We start from the raw sequence: 18,687 nt of genomic DNA on the forward strand, positions 1-18,687 counted from the left end.
CTACACTTTGTAAAAATATCACTAAAAAATAATTCTTAAATTTTGTATTCTCAATTGGTTCTTGTCCATTAGTTAAGTAAAAAAAATTACATAAAACCAACTTTATTTTCTGACCAGAACGCTACTCGCCCACCGTGCAACATGCCAACTGTCAAAGCGCTGTCAAAGGCGAGTTGCATTTTTTCATTCATTTTTTCCCTTCAGCGTGGTCGCAAGTGAATCCCCTGGACCTGGAAGCGTACGCGGAAAATATCGATTTTCCACCCATCCGGCAAACGAGACGTGCAGCAGCGGATTCTGGAATCGGCTGTCGAACCGTGTGCAACCCCATCACCTTCCGCGGCGTTTGGAGCACAACAAAACCGTGTGGGTTGCGAAACGCGCTTCCTCTACCGCGGGATACAGCTTTCGCTTGCGGTCCGCTGCTGCGTTCCTTCTTTTCGTTGCCGCTCGCACACCGCAGAAGGTAAGAACCGACCACGGGCCAAGGCCAGGCACAGTAAAAGTATAACATTCACGCCCACCCCTCAAGCGCATCTTTTTGGCCCACCTAGTATTTACCGAGAAATGCTAGCAATAATGCAAGCGGAACGTCCGCTCCATATGCATTAAAACTTATTCTTCCGAGTAAACAACGGGAGCGGTGTGGTTCGTGTGTGTGTGTGTGTAAGTGTGTGCATACACACAACGCCGTCGTCCGACGGTTCCCGTTTCCCGAACGTTGTGGAACGGGCCGCCGTACACACCCACCCCCCCGGCGAATGGCCGGGGCCAACGCGGAAGAGCGCAGAATGATCGAAAAAAGATGTCCGCGACCAGTGAATGTTTGATAACACAAATTTTCCTTTCTCCACCGCTTGCTCTTCGGTACTACACGGTGACGCCGCAGCCAGCAGCACCCGAGCGAGAGAGAATCAAGATGGTGGTGTGGTGACCTTTGCATATGTACAAACAAGCAAAAGGAAAGCAAAAAAAAGCGTTTGCAGTCGAGTGAAACAGTTGTAGCGCATTCTCGGGGGATCTTTTTTCCGGGAATGATTAGTTCGCGGTCGCGTGCGCGAGTAAAATTCGCATCGCAAGAAAGAAGCCAAGTAATGAACCAAGTACGCAAAATGTCTATTGCGAAAAACTGTTGTGCGGTGGTTGTTGTTGTTGTTGCTGTAAGTTTGCCCGATTGGCATAGTTCGTACGGTGGTTGTCGTCGTTCTAGTAGCTGTAGTAGTTGCGACTATGATAGGACAATGTTCGGAAGGTTCCGGCGCCGGTACCATCCGGAAAGTGGTGGTGTCACCTAATGCTGTCGTTGTGGGTGGCCCAAAAGTGAAGTAAAATGTTCCGAAGTTAGCGAAAGTTACGTACGTCTAACAAGCGAAAAAGTTAAATCTGCGCCCAGTATGGCGCAGATGTGCACGTAAGAAAACTGTCCAAAAAGTTGTAAAACAAGTTGTACTTTTATCTTTCTAACCGGTGTGGGCGAAATGAGTTTTGTGAGCCCATTGTTTCGTGTGTTAAAAAAAAACGAAAAAGTCTCTTGTGTTCAGTTTAAACTTTCGAATCTTCTTCCCCTCCCGGTTACATTAAGGTAAGAGAAACCAGCAACGAGCCATCCAGAGATGTGAGTTTTTACAGAGCAGATCACACTTATTGCATTCTTTCTCCAAAGTGTATGATTTGTGTGTGTGTGTTTGTGCGCGCCCGTGCGTATGTGTGTGCTTGTGAGTCTGTGCGGTATGTATGTATGTGGAGAAGAGAGAGAGAGAGAGAGAGAAAAAAAAATGGGTTGCAAGAATGCTTCCGGTGTTCCGATCAAGTTACCGGTTGTGTGTTGTAAGTACATCCACTACTTACCCACTCGTCAAACATGGACCAGATGGTAACCATAGGAACAGCAGCAGCCATTCCCTCATCGTCTGTTCTATCTTGGAACTAATCGAAGTAACCACGGGGGTCAAATTCCCTGTGGCCGGATTGGGAAGGCGTGTCCCGTCACTTGCAAAGCTGAAGAAAAGTGTCTTTAAGAATCACATTATTTTAGATTAAATATTATATCCCTTTTTGTAGATTAGAAGTGGTGGTGCAAGAAATTAATTCGCCTTATTCACTTGCAGCAGTACTGTCGGCAGTTTTGGGAAGCGCACCGCCTAGGACAAAGCCCCGACAAACGACGGTATGGACAGCGATGATTCGAGACCGGGTTCGTCGGCTTCGAACAGCTCCGATTCGGATGCGGAGCAGGCAGCGACTCCGGCCGGCAAGGAGCAGGACGACGAACAATCGGATGGATCTGGTTCGCCGTCACGTTCGCCCTCGCCCGCTTCCAATGCAGGCGATGGAGAAGGCGCACCGGAGAACAGTCGACAGTCGCGGTCGCGATCGCGCTCTCAATCAAGGTCCAACACACCCTGCAGCCTAACGTACGATGCCGGCAAGCAGGATTCCCTCTCAAGCCCTCCGAAAACGTTCGATGCGGTCAACTCGCCCTCCTATCTGAGTGCGGAGAACTCGCGCAGCTCACACCCGAAGTCACCCGCTTCGTCGCCGATGAACAACCGGGCCAGCCGCAGTCCGAGCGTTGGTTCGCGTGGTGATCGTTCACGATCCCTGTCGAAGGAATCGAACCATTCGGACAATAGCTCGAGCAAGGCCGGCAGCCACCACCGGCGCGGTAGTCTGAGCAGCTCGAACCGTCAGCAGCGATCGCTGTCCCGCAATTCGACCACGTCCAATTTGAGCGAAAAGCTGAAGGGTGAAGAAATTTCCGATTGCGAAATGGAATCGGATCGGGAAGATAAAGCCCCCGCCTCACCGGAAGCGTTGGATCGGGCGGAGGGTGCGGGAGCGTCCGGTCCGGCGGCGGGTAAAAACAACGCTCTCAACATGAGCCATGAAGATTTGAGTGACGTTAGCCTGGAGAGTGACAACGAACCGGAACCGGAAGAGGAGGACGATCGGGACAGTGAGGAGGGGGAGAGCGTGAAGAGGCACGGTCGCGAAGGGGCGCTTGAGGATGACGAGGAGGAGGAGGACGAGGATGAGCACAGCCGCGAACCGGCAACAGCATCGAACGTATCCTCCACGCTCGAGCGAGAAGACAGCGAGACGGGCGAACAGTTGGAGCGGCCGAAAATTACCGACCTTCGCCAGAAGCTGGAAGAGCGGAAGAGTCATCTGCGCCACATGGAGGGTGACAAGCACACGCTGAATGGCGGTGGTGGCGGTGCAAGTGCAAACGGAAGTGGACTGCGCAATCACGATAAGCTGCTCGAGAGCAACCTAATGGACAGCAAGAACGATGAAGATGCGCTCGACTTCGAAGCGGAAGAGGGTGAATGTAACGAAGTGCCGAAGGAGACGGAAAAACCGGACGACGAGCAGGATAAAGATAAAAAGGAGCAGGACGCTAAACCGGGCAACAAGGATGCGGCGGGTGGGGATGGTGACGAGCTGGAGGAAGGGGAAGAGCTAGAGGAGGGTGAGGTGACGGATGAGGATGAGAAGCGGCCGGAAGAATCGGAACCGAAACCGATCTGTCGGTTCTACACGCGCGGCCAGTGCACCTGGGGCATGAGCTGCCGGTTCCTGCATCCGGGAGTGACCGACAAGGGTAACTACACGATGTTTGACATGGTTCGGCCGGTTTCAGTAACGCACCAGCCACCGGGATACGCGTCCCATCCGGCGGCCCCCCTTTACGCATCCGATTATCGGCATGAACGTGCCGCATTGCATCATCTAGCGGCGGCCCATCATCCGGTAGCGGTAGTGGCACCGTATCCTCCCACTGTAGGCTTAGCGCCTCCTGCACGCCCCGTCGTCGAACCGGTCGCCACCGAAAGCGCTTGGGAGCGTGGGTTGCGCACTGCCAAGGAAATGATGCGCAAAGCGAACAAGCGCAAAGAGCAGGACATTGATTTTGACGACAAAAAGATGAACCTTTCGCTGTCACAGGAGGAGCTCGAAAAGGACAACTACTACACGCGGGACCGAGCATCTCCTCCGGTAAGTGTTTCCTCAGGCGTATGAGTCTCGAGAGAAGTTTTTTGGAACTAATTCGATTCATTTTTGTCTAGCTATCACCCTACGCGGGACGACCAACGGCAGCAGTTCCACCAGCGTATGATTATCCCGCACCGGCCTCCAAATTCCCCCGCGGTGGTGCTCCTCCGCCATTCGAGGAGGATGCGTTCGGGCGTACCCATCGCTACCGGGAGCTACCGTCCCACCGTATGCCACAGTACGAGGATGAAGATCTGTCCAAGCGGCGCCATCCGCGGGCAACGCGTGAGGTGATTCTGCAGCGTGCGGACGATTGGAACGATCCGTGGATGCGTTCGAAATCACCCGGACGGGATAAGCGTGGCCCGAGACGTGGGGGCGACCGGCGCAGCTACAGTCACAGCTCCTCGTACAGCAGCTCCAGCAGTAGCTCCCGGTCCGGGTCGAGCTCGGATTCGAGTCGTTCGCCCAGCCCGACCACGACCAGACGCAACCGGTACGATAGCCATCGGTCGAAGGACAGTGATCGTCATGCGGGTACAACGCACGTGCGTAAGGTGATTCGCACTCGCTCACCCAGCGTTAGTCCACGGCGAGGTACGTGTCCGCCGGAAAAAAAACCGGAGAAATGATTTTAATATCGGATCTTTTGTTTCCCCTTTTTTCCTTACAGCTCGTAAAGGATCTCCAGTGCCGAGCAAGCGGATGGACAAGCGTGTTGCATCGCCGGTGGTCGAGAAGCGAATGGTCGAGAAAATTGTGACATCGAAGCGAAAGCTGGTAAGGTTGGAGTTGCGTAACCGATGCACCAAAGGCGAAAGGCGCCAGTTGACAGTGTTACGCTCCCTAGTCAGACACACATTCAAAACCTCGCTCTTTTCCAATCGGTTTCAGTCTCCTCAGATGCACAAAGCGGTCGCCGTCAAACACCGACGAGCCTCGAGCTCATCCGGATCGGGCTCGTCCGATTCGAGTGATTCCGGTTCGGAAAGTTCGTACTCCTCCAGCTCGTCCAGTTCGTCCCGCGGCAAGGGCAGAAGTGCGAAGGTTCGCGCACCCGAAAAGTCCAGCAAATCATCCTCTAGCATGGGAAAGAAGGGTAAGTTGCATCGGTCGACCTAGCCCGTCGAGAGGTTTGATTCCTAACGTGCACTGTACTTCCCGCAATTCCAGATTCGAAAAAGATCAGCGAAGGCAAGGGTGGCGGTGCACAGGTTATTCCACCTTCGAGTGCGGCCATAGAGAAGGCGAATGCGGCCGCGTCCAAGAAATCGTCGCGCCGGGAAGAGCTGCTTAAGCAGCTGCGTGCGGTCGAGGAGGCGATCGCCCGAAAGCGTACCAAGATATCCTAAGTCCCATGTCCTTAAGAGAGCAAAACACAACCGCACACACACAACTACTATTACTACTATCCGTTTCACCACCACACCTTCATCCACTTTTATCATGTATTATCATCCCGCGAAAGGGCGCACACCACCACGTCGTGTACCGCTGGGGGAGTGTTATGATAAACTACCGCTTTTGAGGTACCGCAGACACAGTCGTAAACGCTACGAATACACACCCCAACCCATTCCAGATGATGACGAAGGGACACGGGGGTGGTACCTCTTGTACGCGTCCGGGTCCGGGATGCACACACACAAACAAGGCCGGAGACAACGCAGAGGTAAACATTACCCCGTAACTGACGGAAAAGAGGAGAAGAGTTTAGAGTTTAAGAATACAGAGAGAGAGAGGAAGGGACACACATCTACACACACACTCACACACACCGGGACATTGTTTTTTATATCATCATTTTCTTTTCTTTCGTTGCGCTGGACAACCCCACTTCCTGGAGGGATTACTCCCGGGGAGGCAGACAGCTCGGTCGGTAGTAGATAAGTGAAGTGAAATGTGTGTGGCAACAAACATCCGTAGGATGCGCGGCATAGTTTGTGTCGATTTAAATGTATTTAAATAAATGAGGAAAACAAAAAAGGCTTTTCAGCGACTGGTTTTCACTGGTTCGCACCAACATTGACCATTTTCACTGCGTAAAGTGGCCTCAGGTCGGCGGTTGCCAGCCGGTTAAAGCTTAACTCGAGTGCCTCCAATCGCGCCGGCAGCTGACCATCGGTTACCGTCACACTGGTCAGCAGATTTCTGCTAAGCATCAGCTCCATTAGGTTCGGCATAGCACAGAACATGGAAAGATTCGCTTCCCGCATACGATTGCTGTCCAGATCGATCGTGGTCAAACTCGCGTAACGGCTGTGCGACGTCGAGTCGGGATGCGGTTGCGTGTAGGCATGAATCCGCACGACCGTAGTACAGAACTGTGTCAGGTTCGGTGGCTTCGGATCGATCGGTTCGACGATGGCTACGCTCGCAATGCGATTCCTTCTGAGCGCAAGCACCTCCAGACAGTTCATGTGCGCAAGCAGCCCAAAGTTGAAGTGCGTCAGTCGATTTTGTGTCAGATCGAGCGAGATCAGCCGACGACAGCACGTACTGGTGGGTGGAAGGTGAAGCACATGGATCCTGTTGCAGCTGAAGTCCACGTGCCGCAGATTGGGCAGTGTCTCGAACGGATTGAAATCGATAACCGCAAGCAGCGAGTTTGTGATGAACAACGTTTCCAGCGACGCCTGTGTGAAAAACGTTTCCGGAATGGCTTCCAGCAGTGACTTGTCGATGCGCGCCTCCTCCAGATGGCGGCTCTCGTGCAGGACGATCGTTTTGAGCGGTGTGTTTGTGATGGACAGGGAAGACTTTTCGGCCGTAAATTTCACTATCACCGAGTTGAGCTGCGAATGATCCAGCACGAACACGCGCAAGTTCGATAGGTTGGGCAGTGTGGTAAGGTCGAAGATGTCGCCCTTCACGTACATGGCCGTCAGCTGGAAGGTTGTGTTGATGGAATACGCAAACGCGAACGTGTACGCTTCGTCGAGATCGAGATTTTCCAGCATACAGCTTACATTGTTGCAGTAGAACTTCATCGCATCGGACGGGTGACAGAGGAGGATTAATGGGAGCAATGTCGTGCTACAAGGGCGGAGCAGATGGTCGCAAGAATGTTCGAGGCAGTGCGCCGATTCACTTACCATACGCGATTAATACAAGTCATCATTGGTGGTGGCTTTTTAGTAGGACCCAAATGTACTTTACCTTCATGCTGTTGCTCGCACAGCTATGCTCAGACTAATGTGCTTCATGAAAGCATACTCTTCATCAAGCGCTAGATGCGTAGGGTTGTTGTACGCACAACCTGGTTTAACGTGATTTTAATGAGCTACACGCTATTTTAATGTTTTGTTGCTATTGTGCTGTCTGTCCACGCTTCCCATTCATCCATACGGGGTTGGATTAAATGACGACTTCCTGTATTTTATGTTAGACGAAAATAAAGGAATTTCTTCCCAAGCATGGTCAGATAGTTCCTGGAACCTGTTTGAAATGATTTTCAGAACTTACCTTACCGTCGTTGTATATATGAGTGCTTATGAGTTCCATCTTTATTGGACATATCCCTTACCTCTGATGAATCAGCGGCAAGAATTGTCTAAAAATGTCCAGAGTCTTTCTTGCAAGGTGAATATCTCCTATAGCATAGCTCTTACAGGATAAGGCTCCGTCTTTCTGGATATATTTCCTTAGATTATATACTAGTTTCCCGAGTTTTAACCCCGATTTAATTTGTTTTGTGTAAAAAATTTATCAAAAAATGCCTTGTAAATGATCAGCATCTTGGTAACTTCCTTGGCACTCCAACCTCGAGAGGTCTCGGCCTGCCATTTCTGGCTTTCTGTGACTTAATTTTACCCATAGCCAGCCTTAGGTACGGGGAGGCGGGTCTGGATGGGATTTACACCCGGTCCTGCCGTGTGGAGACTGTCGCCACTGTCGCCTCAACCAGCGGACCGCCCCAACTGCAAGTCTTAGGGATCTTCAGAAAATTGCATACTTTTAGGCGCAATTCCGAATAATGCTAAAGATCGCCTAGGAAAGCTATCAATTTGCTTCTAAAATAGCTATTAATCATTGCAAAGGTCATTACTATTGGAGGACAAGAGATGCTTGTAATAGAATGGGAAAATAATCTGTCCCAAGTTAATCCTTAAGCAGACTCCGGTACCATGATCAACGTCTTATCTCGATACTTTCCAATAGAACCACCTGCGCTCAATCTCATCTCCGCTGTAGCTAGAGAAAAAAAAAAAAACAATCTTTTAAAAGAAAGTCAATGCTCGACCAAAATGTCGCACCATCAATCATCCGACAAGGCGGACGATCAGGCAGAGAATGCGGAATCAACCATCTGCGCATCACCATTTGGGAGAACAATATAGAAGAAGCCGTTAATAACTGTCCAAAAATCTAATGAAAGGAGTGGTACGGTGAGCGGTTGTACCTTGCATATCCTTCACCGAACTGTGCCACGGACAGATGGATGCTTTCGTTTTGCATTTGCCAAACTGGTTGACCGTATCACCGGCTAAAACCGCAAGCTGACCCAAGAAGTCAAGTTCAAATCGAACGTTACGCTTGATATTGAAAGCTGCAAACTGGTTTGCCAAAAATCTAGCAGCTTTGCCCCATTGAATATATAATCCTGTCGGCAGCAGAAGGTGGACTCGCATAACATGGCCACTAGATATATTGCCGGTCCATGAATGAACGCCGGGGAAGATACCGGGTTTGAGCAAAGCTGAACGCGAAATAGACCGTGCTTGTGTTACGACGACAGAAATTGCACGATCACGCTCCGGCTACTCTGCTACACAATAGAGGCGGGTCACCATGTCAAACCCTTGCCGGGAAAGATCACACACCAGACACAGCACAAAATGAAACCGCGGACGAAGGTTCGTTTTAATCTAGTACTTCATTATATTTCAGTAACAAACGAGGAGCCAGTGATGTGAGGGCTGCATCACACAAACGTGACCCCGCCGTCGATTGGCGACATTACGAAACATTGCACTGAATATGTTTAGAGGACGTTCCAGACGCTACAACTTACAGGCGACTTACAGACGAAGCGTGAGTTGCAAGAAACTTGGCAACCATCGGACGAGTAGGAAAATGATTCGCTCTTGGAAGGTGATTTTCACCGCTCCAACATCCACACACAGGTACGCATTAGCACTCACACACACACACACATACACATTCACACAGACACACTCTCGGCATGTTGGATCGCTCACACCACGGCTTAGAAATAATGAATTAATTTTTTTGGTACACAACAAAGCACAAGCACTGTTCCGAATTCAGCCAGCCGATCAGATGGTTTGATAGGTTAGGGGTCGCTGTGTGATGGTGGAGGAGCTACTACTGGCGACGGATCGGGCCATTACGGTGGTGCCCGTCGTGCGCTGGTTCGACTCGTTCGTGAAGCACGTGCAGAAGATCATGTACAGCATCTTGCAGCAGAAGTCGGGCGACACCGACCGTTTGCCGGTGAGCACATCGACCAGATAGTCACACTCCTGATGAACCTGCCACGAGATGAGAGCGAGTGGCAGATGAGCACGATGATCATTAATCAAACCGCAGATGTATGTGCTTAGAACTGTCCGGCAAAGATCCAGTCACGAACAGGTTGTACTCGCCCAGTGGTACATACCTTCACTTCCCGAACCTCCTCGACACCGCTCTCGATGCTGATGACGAAGCTCGGATCGGCCTTTTTCCGCTTCAGCAGCTGCATCTTCCGGCAGGGTGGGGGATGAAGTTCCGCAACTTAGAGGTGCTCTCAGTAGAATTTTGGAGCCTTCCACGCCAAAGCTCACCGAACGTGATTGCCGTTTGCGTACCGGACGCTTTCCTGCGCCAAGACGGTGTGTGCCCGCGATGGCTTAGATCGCGTTCGCGAACCAAACCGCTCGGTAGGTTTTCCCCACCACACGTGCGTTACACCTCGCTGAGCATGGTTCAAGATGCAGGGCCTCGCGTTACTTGAATTACTCTCGCTAAGGTGCTCTTCTCTAGCTCCCTCTCTCTCTCTCTCTCCGTCTAGCTCTATCCCACTCTATTTTCCTACCCCCCGGGGTGTGTCTCGTTCCCTCGGCCACAATGAGACGAATCACTGGCGGAGTTCTTTACATCAAAGCGATCAAGCAGAGACTCCATTTCAGCTCATCATCACCGTAACCTTAAGGCCATGACGATCGTCGTGAGCTTTCAAACAATTTTAAACGCCAAACAGAGCCACGGTTAGCAAAATAGACAGACAAAAACAACAGCAGTGCGGCATTAGCTAATCGGATCATCTTGTGATGAGTTCCCTACCGAAGCAAAACACACGCAAAAAAAGCGACAAGTTTGTTCATGCAATTATTCATCTCCGTATCACGTCGTGTGTGTGTCGCTTCACCGACTTGCAACCGAAAATGTTGCTTTCAAACATCATCATCACCCCAAACGGGGCTTTCACTTTCACTCCCGTGTCGTGCGAGGCATTTTTGGGGCTTGATATTTTGGTTGTTTGGAGCACTCGCCACCCTCGAAAGGCGATGCTTTTCATCGGAACTTAAGGGTGCTAAATGAAGTGATCTTGTGGTGGTTAGGTTGGCCGATCGTACTCCCTCTCTCTCTTTTTTTGTCTCCCACCCCTATGTTCTTCTGGTGTTCTTTTACGGGCGTACAACCTTCCAACGCTAAAGGAGGGCAATGGGGGTTTGTATTGCGTTTCTGAAGACCAGTACCAGCGCCCACGAGCACATTGCGCAAATCCTTCCAGTCCACGGCATGTAGAAGGTATGGCTGCTTACTACGATGGGATGATGAGTGGTTAAAATGATCGGTAAAAGAATCAAATGATCTTTGGTGGGTAGCCCATACCTTTAGGAGTGATAAAAGTGTTCAATACAATGTGTTCAGGTCCGAATGTGTGTACTAAAATACAAAAGTTTTATTTTTAGAGTAAAATTAAAATAAGAAAGGGAGTAAAAGTCAATTAAATGACTAATAAAAGGAAAAAAAACTATGAAACTTAAGAAAAGTAAAAAAAGAAAGATGAAAACATAACACCAAAATTCCAAATAAATGAACAATAAAATTAAAAAAGAAAAAAATAGTAAAGAACATAAAAAAACAATGAAAAACTGAAAAATGTAAAAGAAACACCTTTTACGAAATTAAATCGAAAAACTAAATAATCACAAGTAAACAACAGAAACCAGTCAGAATAAGTTAATCAAAAAAGGAATAAAAGAGGCAAAAACTATTTAATAACAAAGAAAAGAGAGAAAAAAAACCAATGACTTCACTTATCAAAACTAAAGAAAGAGAAATAAACAACGTCATTAGCATACCTGTCAGACTCATCGGACTTGCATAATCCTCATCAGTGTCATCATCGGACTCTTGTTGTTCGCAGAAATTCAGAACCGTGAGATTTATTTTTAACCTTTTAAAGGAGAACAGAGGTACATAGAAGAGCGTTTATATGTTATAAAATATTTCTTCATCACAGTTAAAAAATCTGCAGTCATCGATCAGCGTGAAGCTGCCATGGTGCGAGCGGTGTTCTCCGGCATGCCCGTGCGCGATTCTTTCGCTTTCGGTGGGCTCTCTTGTGCAAAGCGTCTATTTCCCAACGTGTTTCGGTTCCTTTGCCACCATTCGCTGCAAATAGCGGTACGTTGCAGATGGTGGTGGAAAAATGCAGCAACTGCAGCAACAGCCTACGTCAGTAACGGTTTCGAGCGTGCTCGCGGCACGCGGGAGAGTCGGCCAACGGCCCTGACGCTGAAGCGCTCGCAGCTTCGGCGCTGCGCCAAGCCGGTTCGAGTGCGCCGAAAGAGACGTTCACCTCGAGCTGTACCCAATCTTGAGGTCACCGCGTGTTTGGCTCGGTTCGTTCGAGCACGGTCTGCGCCGTTCGTCACATCAACGGTGGTTTTACGCTGGGATCAACATGATTCAAGGTCTTAGCGACAATGGGGTGGTTTTGACTTTCTGGCAGTGTGTCGATGATGGCCACAAGATGAATGGACTCTGGGCGGAGGGTTGGTCGGTACATAAAGTCCTGATGTAATTATTTACCGAGTACCGAGCGCGTATTATTGTGCAATTGGGGCCGAAGATGTTGACCATGGTGCGCGAGCAAATACAGTTTCATCATACGGGCCTTCTGACTGGTGACATTTGCCTACCTGGTTGGAGGTGGGAGAAGGCACCAGAAGAACAAAGGGGTCGGGTAAACAGTTTTGCGCTGTCTTGGAAGAACTAGGAACTTATCTTCTACAAATATGGATCTTAGAAACTAGGAAGGTAAATTCATCGGAATGCTTCGGACAACACAGCGCGACTCTATTTCTCGAAGTTCGAATCTTCTAAGGGTTTTCAGAAACGAGTTTTTTTTTGCTGTCGAGTCGTTGATTTTGGTTTCGTTTTTGGGGAAGCGAACGACGCAAAATGCATCTCCGAGCGAAGGCCTCTGCAGTGTTGCATAATTCAAATGACAATCACGCAGGTGGAAACGGACCAGATTGCGTGCCGCCGAAAGAGCGTTGAGCAACCTCACCCAAAAACCTAAACCGGAATTCGTACACCGTGTGAGTGTGTGTGTTTGTGTGTTTATGTGTGCATTCGGATAGACTTAGGGATGGAATTTAGCTCAGCGATGTAATAATGCATAAGGGCACACGCGGCCCTACGCTCGTCTCGTCGCTCTACGAGTCCGATTGTGCAATACTGAAGTGGTGGAATGGTTTCGGCTTTCGAGGGGAATTTTTTTGTGGTCAAACTTTTCCTAAATAATTTTAGAAGACTAAACATACTAAGAGATGCTTACGCAAATCAGAAACAACTCGCAATAAACCTTGGCGACACCATCAACTGAAAATGTGTGAATTCGTAAGGTAAACCAAAGGTGACAAGCTTTACGCAAACATTACGTACATAATTAGCCACGAATGTACGCCATTAAATGAAGGAGAAATTCACCTGTTTGCCGGGACTTATTTAAATCTGTTTTTGACTGTTTTCGCAACGCACCTTCCTGCAAAGAATCCGGTTCTATTAATGCTATTTGCATGGTGATGTTGTCAGCGAAACAGCTTGAAACAGTAGTACATGACAGGCAAGTGAAGAATGACGGTTCAAACATAACAATTAATTTTATTTCCAAACAGTTTCAAGAGAAGAATTTCAAATTTCGAATAAAAAAGGGACTTCACTCGGCATGTACAACGTACGCAAGCTCAGCTTCCGGTTGCTCCATCTTGGCCTTGGCAGTTGATCCTTGCTTCGGCCCCTGGAGCAGCGACGCGGTGAATTTGTTTGCAGCACTTCCAGGCGCAATTCGTGCGACCAGCTCGTTCAGCTGCTTGATGCGCTGTTTCTGCTGCTTTTCCGCACAGCGCCGTAACGCGATGCCGGTCGGTATGACATCTTCCAGCTGACGCATCGTGGCCTCATGATTGCACGAGACGCACCGTAAAGGTTCCGCACCGAGCTGTATCTTTGCACCGGCAGCTTCAACATTTTTGCGTAGAGTATTCCGAAGATTATCAATAACCAGGTGGAAAAAGTTGAACCGATTACGCATCTTCGATTCCAACCGATCCAGCTTACACCGGTCGGGTTTTGCCTGTATGTCGGTGGTGAGATTTTTCAACCGATTTTCTATGCGATTTATAAGGCACGAGAAATGATCGACCTGTGCGTTAATGGTAGACTCTAGCTGTTCGATCGTTTTGGAGAATTGTTCCTTGGAAAGGCGCGTTTGGAAGTGTTTGTACTCGACACGATCCTCCATTTGCTGATCGAGCAGATCCAAATGGGTTTCCGTTTCCATCTGCTCCACATCGAGCCGTTCGGTGAGTATGTGTAATTTAGTTTTAAATCCCTGGTACAAGTCCTCCAGCTGAGTCGTTACTGCTTGCCGGAAGTTCACAAACATCAGTTCCAAATCATCGGTAGCTTGGGCGCACTCAGTGCATTTGCTTGCAATGCTGTTCGACTGTTTCGTCTGCTCTTCTAGGCTCTTCTCGAGGGCCTCTATCCGCTCGTTGCACGATCGAAGCAACTCCTCAAACTCTCGTGGCCAAATAGCCCGAATCGTGTCAGCCGTGAGTTCTAGCGAAGGACAAGAAGCTACTGGTGATTCCTCGGAAGTTGCTTCCAGCTCCGGTAGAGGTAGTCGTGCAATCACACTCGTCAGCACACTCCTTATAGTATCCAGTTCTTTCTCCACATCCTGGTCCGGTAGACATTTGATCGTACTGCGCCTCGGTACCAGTGATTTAACCGAGCTTGGAACGGGATGTTGATAGAAGTCAATCGGTACGGCACTGTCCATGCTGAACTGTTTGGCCATTTTGAGCAGACTCGCGGAGCTACAGTGGGCACGGAAGCCGGGAAAGTTGGCTTTTAAAAGTTGATTGATGTTATTCAGCTGAGCCCGCATGACGGCCAGCTCACCCCCTCCGAGGTACGGGAGAACGGACTTCTCCAGCCGAGCATACTCCAGCACAGTATCATTGGCCATCGACGTTAGCTTACCGATCGATTCATCCATCTTGTCTAGGCGGGCCGCAAGCGAAAGGTAATCGAGCGATGTTTCTATCGTTGAGTGTAAAGATGAGGACCGGCTACGGCTAAATTGATCTAGCTGCTCAACCGTCGGTAGGATGGCCTTGTTTATTGCCGTCTGTTCCGTCAGTTGCAGTTTCAAATCGTCGACAGTGTTCTGAAGATTTGTTATGTTTGACAGCAGGTCCTGATAAGCGTCGGTATCTTCAAAACGGATGACGGGCTCGTGGATTTCTTGCTCCGGTGCTGGAACTTGTACCTCGTCTACCGGAGTTGGTTCCGGGGCTGGTGATGTTTCTGTCGGTGCCGAAGGGGTTTCTGCTTGTGGCGAAGAACTTTGAACCTGATCGAATGGCACATCTTCTAGGGCGAGCTTGCTCAGAATTGCCTTCAGCAATTGTTGAAGCAGCGTGAACTTCAAGTCTCCTGGTTCAGGAGCCCCAAAAGCTTCCGTCAGCAGTTCGGAACAGGTAGGGGACTCACGCAGTGCCATTTGAATTTCTGACTGGAACGGTCAAAACAAATGCTTCACAGTCTACTGCGATTGACGATTCACCATCATGTCCTACTGAGATGACTTCCCAATAGAGAAAAACAATTTATAACTTTATTCCCCCATAAAAACTGCCATAAAACTTCCCGAGCTTCAAAATAAATTAAGTTTACAAGTTGTATTTTATTTGTAGCACTAATGTCTTTAACCGCCTCAGTACATTTGAAACAAATTGTTGTATAGCAGCATTTCGAGTACAATAAAGCCCCCGCTGCTCAATCGCCACAGGTTGGCTTGATGAGCTTCCAGTGCGTGGAGAACGCTCCATACGCTATGCAGCCCGTCTGGTTGATGATGGCACCGATGCTAGGCAAGCAAACGCTCACACCGTGTGAGGGTGATCCATCAAATTTCGCGTCTAAATCGTCGAAACAATCTTCCAAACCAATTTTACAGTTGCAGGATTGGTGATGAGCACAGGCAGGAACGGGCCGTCGTACCGTATTGTGAATGGAAGCAGCACGCTCATAAGCGATTACCCGTTTATGGTGTCGGTACAGCGGTGGAACAAGGACGCGAAGACCCACATCTGCGGCGGTACGTTCATCAGCAACCAGTGGATACTGACCGCGGGTCATTGCGTTGAGTAAGTAGCGTGTGTGCGAAGTCTTAAGCTGATCGTAAACCGTCGTCTCTGATTGCCATCCAGTGACACCGAGTTTAGCAAGGGTGGAATTGTACGGGTGGAATCGTCGTTTCACGCATCGGGAGGCACATTGCTTACGATCGAACGGACCGTGCTCCACGAGGCGATCGCCTACGGAGGTACGGGTATTGATTATGATTATGGTTTAATTAAGCTGGCTGCTAAGTTTGAGCGAGCAGTTCCGGTGCGGCTGGTGGCAGCGAAAAGACGCTTCCTGCCGGGAGAACTCTGCACGATCGTTGGCTGGGGTTTGACGAAGAATACGGGCGATCGGGAGCAGCTGCGGATGGTGAAGCTACCGATCATATCCCAAGAGAGCTGCGATGAAGTGTACGCCGAGCGTCAACCGATCACTCGAAGAATGCTGTGTGCCGGATATGCTGGAGGTGGTCAAGATGCGTGTGAGGTCAGTGTGCTAGCTACATTGGAGCTTTCAAAAGCTAACATCCAAACTTTATCATCCAAAAAGGGAGACTCTGGTGGGCCGCTGCTGTGCCGTGGCATACAGGTCGGCATCACATCGTGGGGCGTTGGATGCGCTAAACCCAGGCGCTATGGAGTGTACAGCAATATCGCAAATCAGCGTGAATGGATTCGGAAACATACTGGCGTGTGAGATTAACCCAATTAGACCAAAAAGTGGGCAGGGTAATAATGGCGAAAATTAAGAACATTAAAATCAAATCGAATAAATGTGTGCCCCACATTGCGGGAAGCCTTCCACATTAGCGTCGGTAAGCGGTGGTGGGCCTGTTTAGTATGGTTTCCAACAGCACACCAACATGCGGTTAGTGCCGATGATTATTGGCTGTTTTGGAGCTCTAATCTTTTACGGTAATACAGTTTTTGCTTCGGTTACGAGTGTTGTTTTCGTGTATTTTATCCCGAAAAATGTTTCACCAGTTACGATAGGTAGTGTCGGTGGTAAGCGACGGATGAACTTTCGGATTGTCAACGGGACGGAAGCAACGGTTGTCGCGTATCCGTTTATTGTGTCCGTCCAGAAGTGGACACCAATGCTGAAGCAGCACATTTGTGGTGGAACGCTTATTAGTGAGAGTTGGGTCCTCACAGCAGCTCATTGCGTTGAGTAAGGACATTGAGATATCCGCTAACTGCAAAGACTGTTTCTGAACTACATCTTGTCTTATCCAATTTTCGATCCAGCAAGATCACCGCGTACACGGTTATGGTGCGCGCCAACTCGTCATTCTTCAACCGCGGTGGAAAGCTCCATCGAGTCGAGCGTGTTATAAAGCATGAGCTTTTCAGCTACCAGACGGGGGACTACGACTTCGGGCTGATGAAGTTAAAGCAACGGTTTAGGCGAGGAACGTACGTTAAGCTTCCATCGGGTCGGAGACGTTTTCCACCCGGTGAACGGTGTACGGCTATGGGCTGGGGCTATACGCTGGGACCGGCTCAGAGAGATCAGTTACAGCAGGTCGTGTTGCCGATCGTGTCCCAGAGGGTGTGCCAGAAGGCGTACGAAGGTACGGACACGATTACGGCCCGCATGCTTTGCGCTGGATATGCGGAAGGGATGCGAGACGCGTGTGATGTAAGTGGGGACGGGCTGGACTTAAGCAACTGGCCTTTTTAACACTCATTCTACTCCGCTAGGGAGATTCTGGTGGACCACTGGTATGTCGAGGCATTCAGGCCGGGGTTATATCGTGGGCAATTGGTTGCGCACAACCAAACAAGTATGGTGTTTATAGCAGCGTTGCGCAGGGTCGAGAATGGATCCGGAACCATACAGGTATTTAAGTACATATGTTTTGTGGATTATATTCATTTTAATAAATGTTTTCTTCATGATTTGATAATTTTTGTAAATGAGAAAAAAAATCCGATATAAATTCCAGTCGTTGCAAATTCAAACTGCTAAAACCGCCTACAAGTATGCAATCTGCACTACATGCTGAACAAAATCACATTTAACGAACATAACATTAAGTGCCGCGAATCACACGAAGGAATGCAAATTGTAGAATAACGATCGCAAAAGCAACAACAAAAAAAAAAGAAACGGTAAACTTTGGCATAATTGGTTAAACTTTCCACAAATCCCATAAGCGTTCGGTGCGCACAGTCGGCAACGAAAATTTCCAAAGAAAACACTGCAAAACGAACGCGCCTGGGGGCGAAATGGCGTCCAAAGCGAAGACGAAGGTGGCTACAAAATTACAACTTTTGCTTCCCGTGTTTACCCGTGTTGTGTTTAAGCTACGCCTCCGGGAAGGGAAGCAAGCAAAAGGCAGCGGCACACAAAACCTGGTGGCTGTTGGTAAGAAGTTAATTTTATTAATTAATTTCGCACCGTCGTCCGCTTGCCGTTTGGTGTAACGATTCGTGGTGTAATTTTTATTAATTGAGTGCCTTTTTTTTGGTGGTTCTAGGTAGATGGTTTTGCTGCTCGAGAATGTTTCCCGCTAATAGCTCGATTGCTGCTCGCGAGTGTGTGCTAATGGAGCAGTTTTCTATTGACACTAACCGCTGTTTTGTACCTATTTTGAGTGCAAATCGGTAGAATGCATACGAAACAAGCATTTCCAAGGGAAAAATTCTAAAACCAAAATTGCTTTTCTGTTTCAAAAACATCACAAACCGGATAAGGCTGCTGTGTACGTGCGCTTTCGATTGGTTTCTGGTAGCCGGGAGACAGCAATTCAGTTCGGTGAATATTTAAAGACACTGGTCGCTTCCCAAGAGCATTCGGCAGGATGACCGGTCCGTACGGCTGCTGCTTTGGAAAAGCTCCCCGGGGGATTTTATAAATGCACACACAAACGGATTGTTTTACCTCGTCCGTATGTGGTTCTGGGCTTGGTGTGTCAGGGCGTTCATGATGCCGAAACAAGCACCCAACCCAGCGGTATGCACAGGAGAGTATGCAACGAAAGAGCATTATCGATGTTTTGCCGTCGATCGGCAAATAGGCAGGCATGCA

The 18,687-nt window shown here is 49.1% G+C and overlaps 3 protein-coding genes across 5 annotated transcripts; 2 read left to right on the top strand and 1 right to left on the bottom strand.

Moving 5' to 3' along the window:
* Positions 1-175: 175 nt before the first annotated feature.
* LOC118505384 (zinc finger CCCH domain-containing protein 18-like) lies at positions 176-5,991 on the top strand. Of its 3 annotated transcripts, XM_036041088.1 has the most exons (7): positions 176-466; positions 890-1,582; positions 2,109-3,999; positions 4,071-4,593; positions 4,670-4,776; positions 4,891-5,095; positions 5,170-5,991. In XM_036041088.1, exons 3-7 carry the CDS (start codon positions 2,170-2,172, stop codon positions 5,346-5,348), a joined length of 2,844 nt encoding a protein of 947 aa, XP_035896981.1. In that variant the 5' UTR covers positions 176-466; positions 890-1,582; positions 2,109-2,169; the 3' UTR covers positions 5,349-5,991. The 3 variants fall into 3 exon arrangements, with proteins under 3 accessions (XP_035896981.1, XP_035896980.1, XP_035896982.1); XM_036041087.1 differs by lacking the exon at positions 890-1,582; XM_036041089.1 differs by lacking the exon at positions 890-1,582 and having other exon boundaries at positions 2,112-3,999.
* LOC118505385 (leucine-rich repeat and death domain-containing protein 1-like) lies at positions 5,792-7,830 on the bottom strand. The gene is made up of 2 exons (XM_036041090.1): positions 7,092-7,830; positions 5,792-7,032 (listed from the first exon to the last, which is right to left on the bottom strand). Exons 1-2 carry the CDS (start codon positions 7,115-7,117, stop codon positions 6,003-6,005), a joined length of 1,056 nt encoding a protein of 351 aa, XP_035896983.1. The 5' UTR covers positions 7,118-7,830; the 3' UTR covers positions 5,792-6,002.
* A 7,456-nt stretch (positions 7,831-15,286) lies between these two features.
* Positions 15,287-17,923, top strand: LOC118503637 (tryptase gamma-like). Its single transcript, XM_036037135.1, has 7 exons — positions 15,287-15,425; positions 15,485-15,674; positions 15,738-16,140; positions 16,204-16,342; positions 16,638-16,824; positions 16,902-17,295; positions 17,358-17,923. The coding sequence occupies exons 1-7, from the start codon at positions 15,326-15,328 to the stop codon at positions 17,502-17,504; spliced, it is 1,560 nt and encodes a 519-aa protein (XP_035893028.1). The 5' UTR covers positions 15,287-15,325; the 3' UTR covers positions 17,505-17,923.
* Positions 17,924-18,687: the final 764 nt, after the last annotated feature.

The sequence above is a fragment of the Anopheles stephensi genome, chromosome 2, assembly GCF_013141755.1.
Source record: "Anopheles stephensi strain Indian chromosome 2, UCI_ANSTEP_V1.0, whole genome shotgun sequence".
In the NCBI taxonomy this organism is placed as follows: domain Eukaryota; kingdom Metazoa; phylum Arthropoda; class Insecta; order Diptera; family Culicidae; genus Anopheles; species Anopheles stephensi.

Excerpts from the sequence above, each read along its gene's own strand:
- LOC118505384 (XM_036041088.1), top strand. The coding sequence starts at position 2,170 with ATGGACAGCGATGATTCGAGACCGGGTTCGTCGGCTTCGAACAGCTCC. Across the intron at positions 4,594-4,669 it reads CAGCGTTAGTCCACGGCGAG|CTCGTAAAGGATCTCCAGTG; the intron begins GTACGTGTCCGC and ends TTTTCCTTACAG. Across the intron at positions 5,096-5,169 it reads CTCTAGCATGGGAAAGAAGG|ATTCGAAAAAGATCAGCGAA; the intron begins GTAAGTTGCATC and ends CCGCAATTCCAG.
- LOC118505385 (XM_036041090.1), bottom strand. The coding sequence starts at position 7,117 with ATGATGACTTGTATTAATCGCGTATG. Across the intron at positions 7,033-7,091 it reads ACTTGTATTAATCGCGTATG|CACGACATTGCTCCCATTAA; the intron begins GTAAGTGAATCG and ends CCGCCCTTGTAG.
- LOC118503637 (XM_036037135.1), top strand. The coding sequence starts at position 15,326 with ATGAGCTTCCAGTGCGTGGAGAACGCTCCATACGCTATGCAGCCCGTC. Across the intron at positions 16,343-16,637 it reads ATGGATTCGGAAACATACTG|TTACGATAGGTAGTGTCGGT; the intron begins GCGTGTGAGATT and ends ATGTTTCACCAG. Across the intron at positions 16,825-16,901 it reads ACAGCAGCTCATTGCGTTGA|CAAGATCACCGCGTACACGG; the intron begins GTAAGGACATTG and ends TTTTCGATCCAG.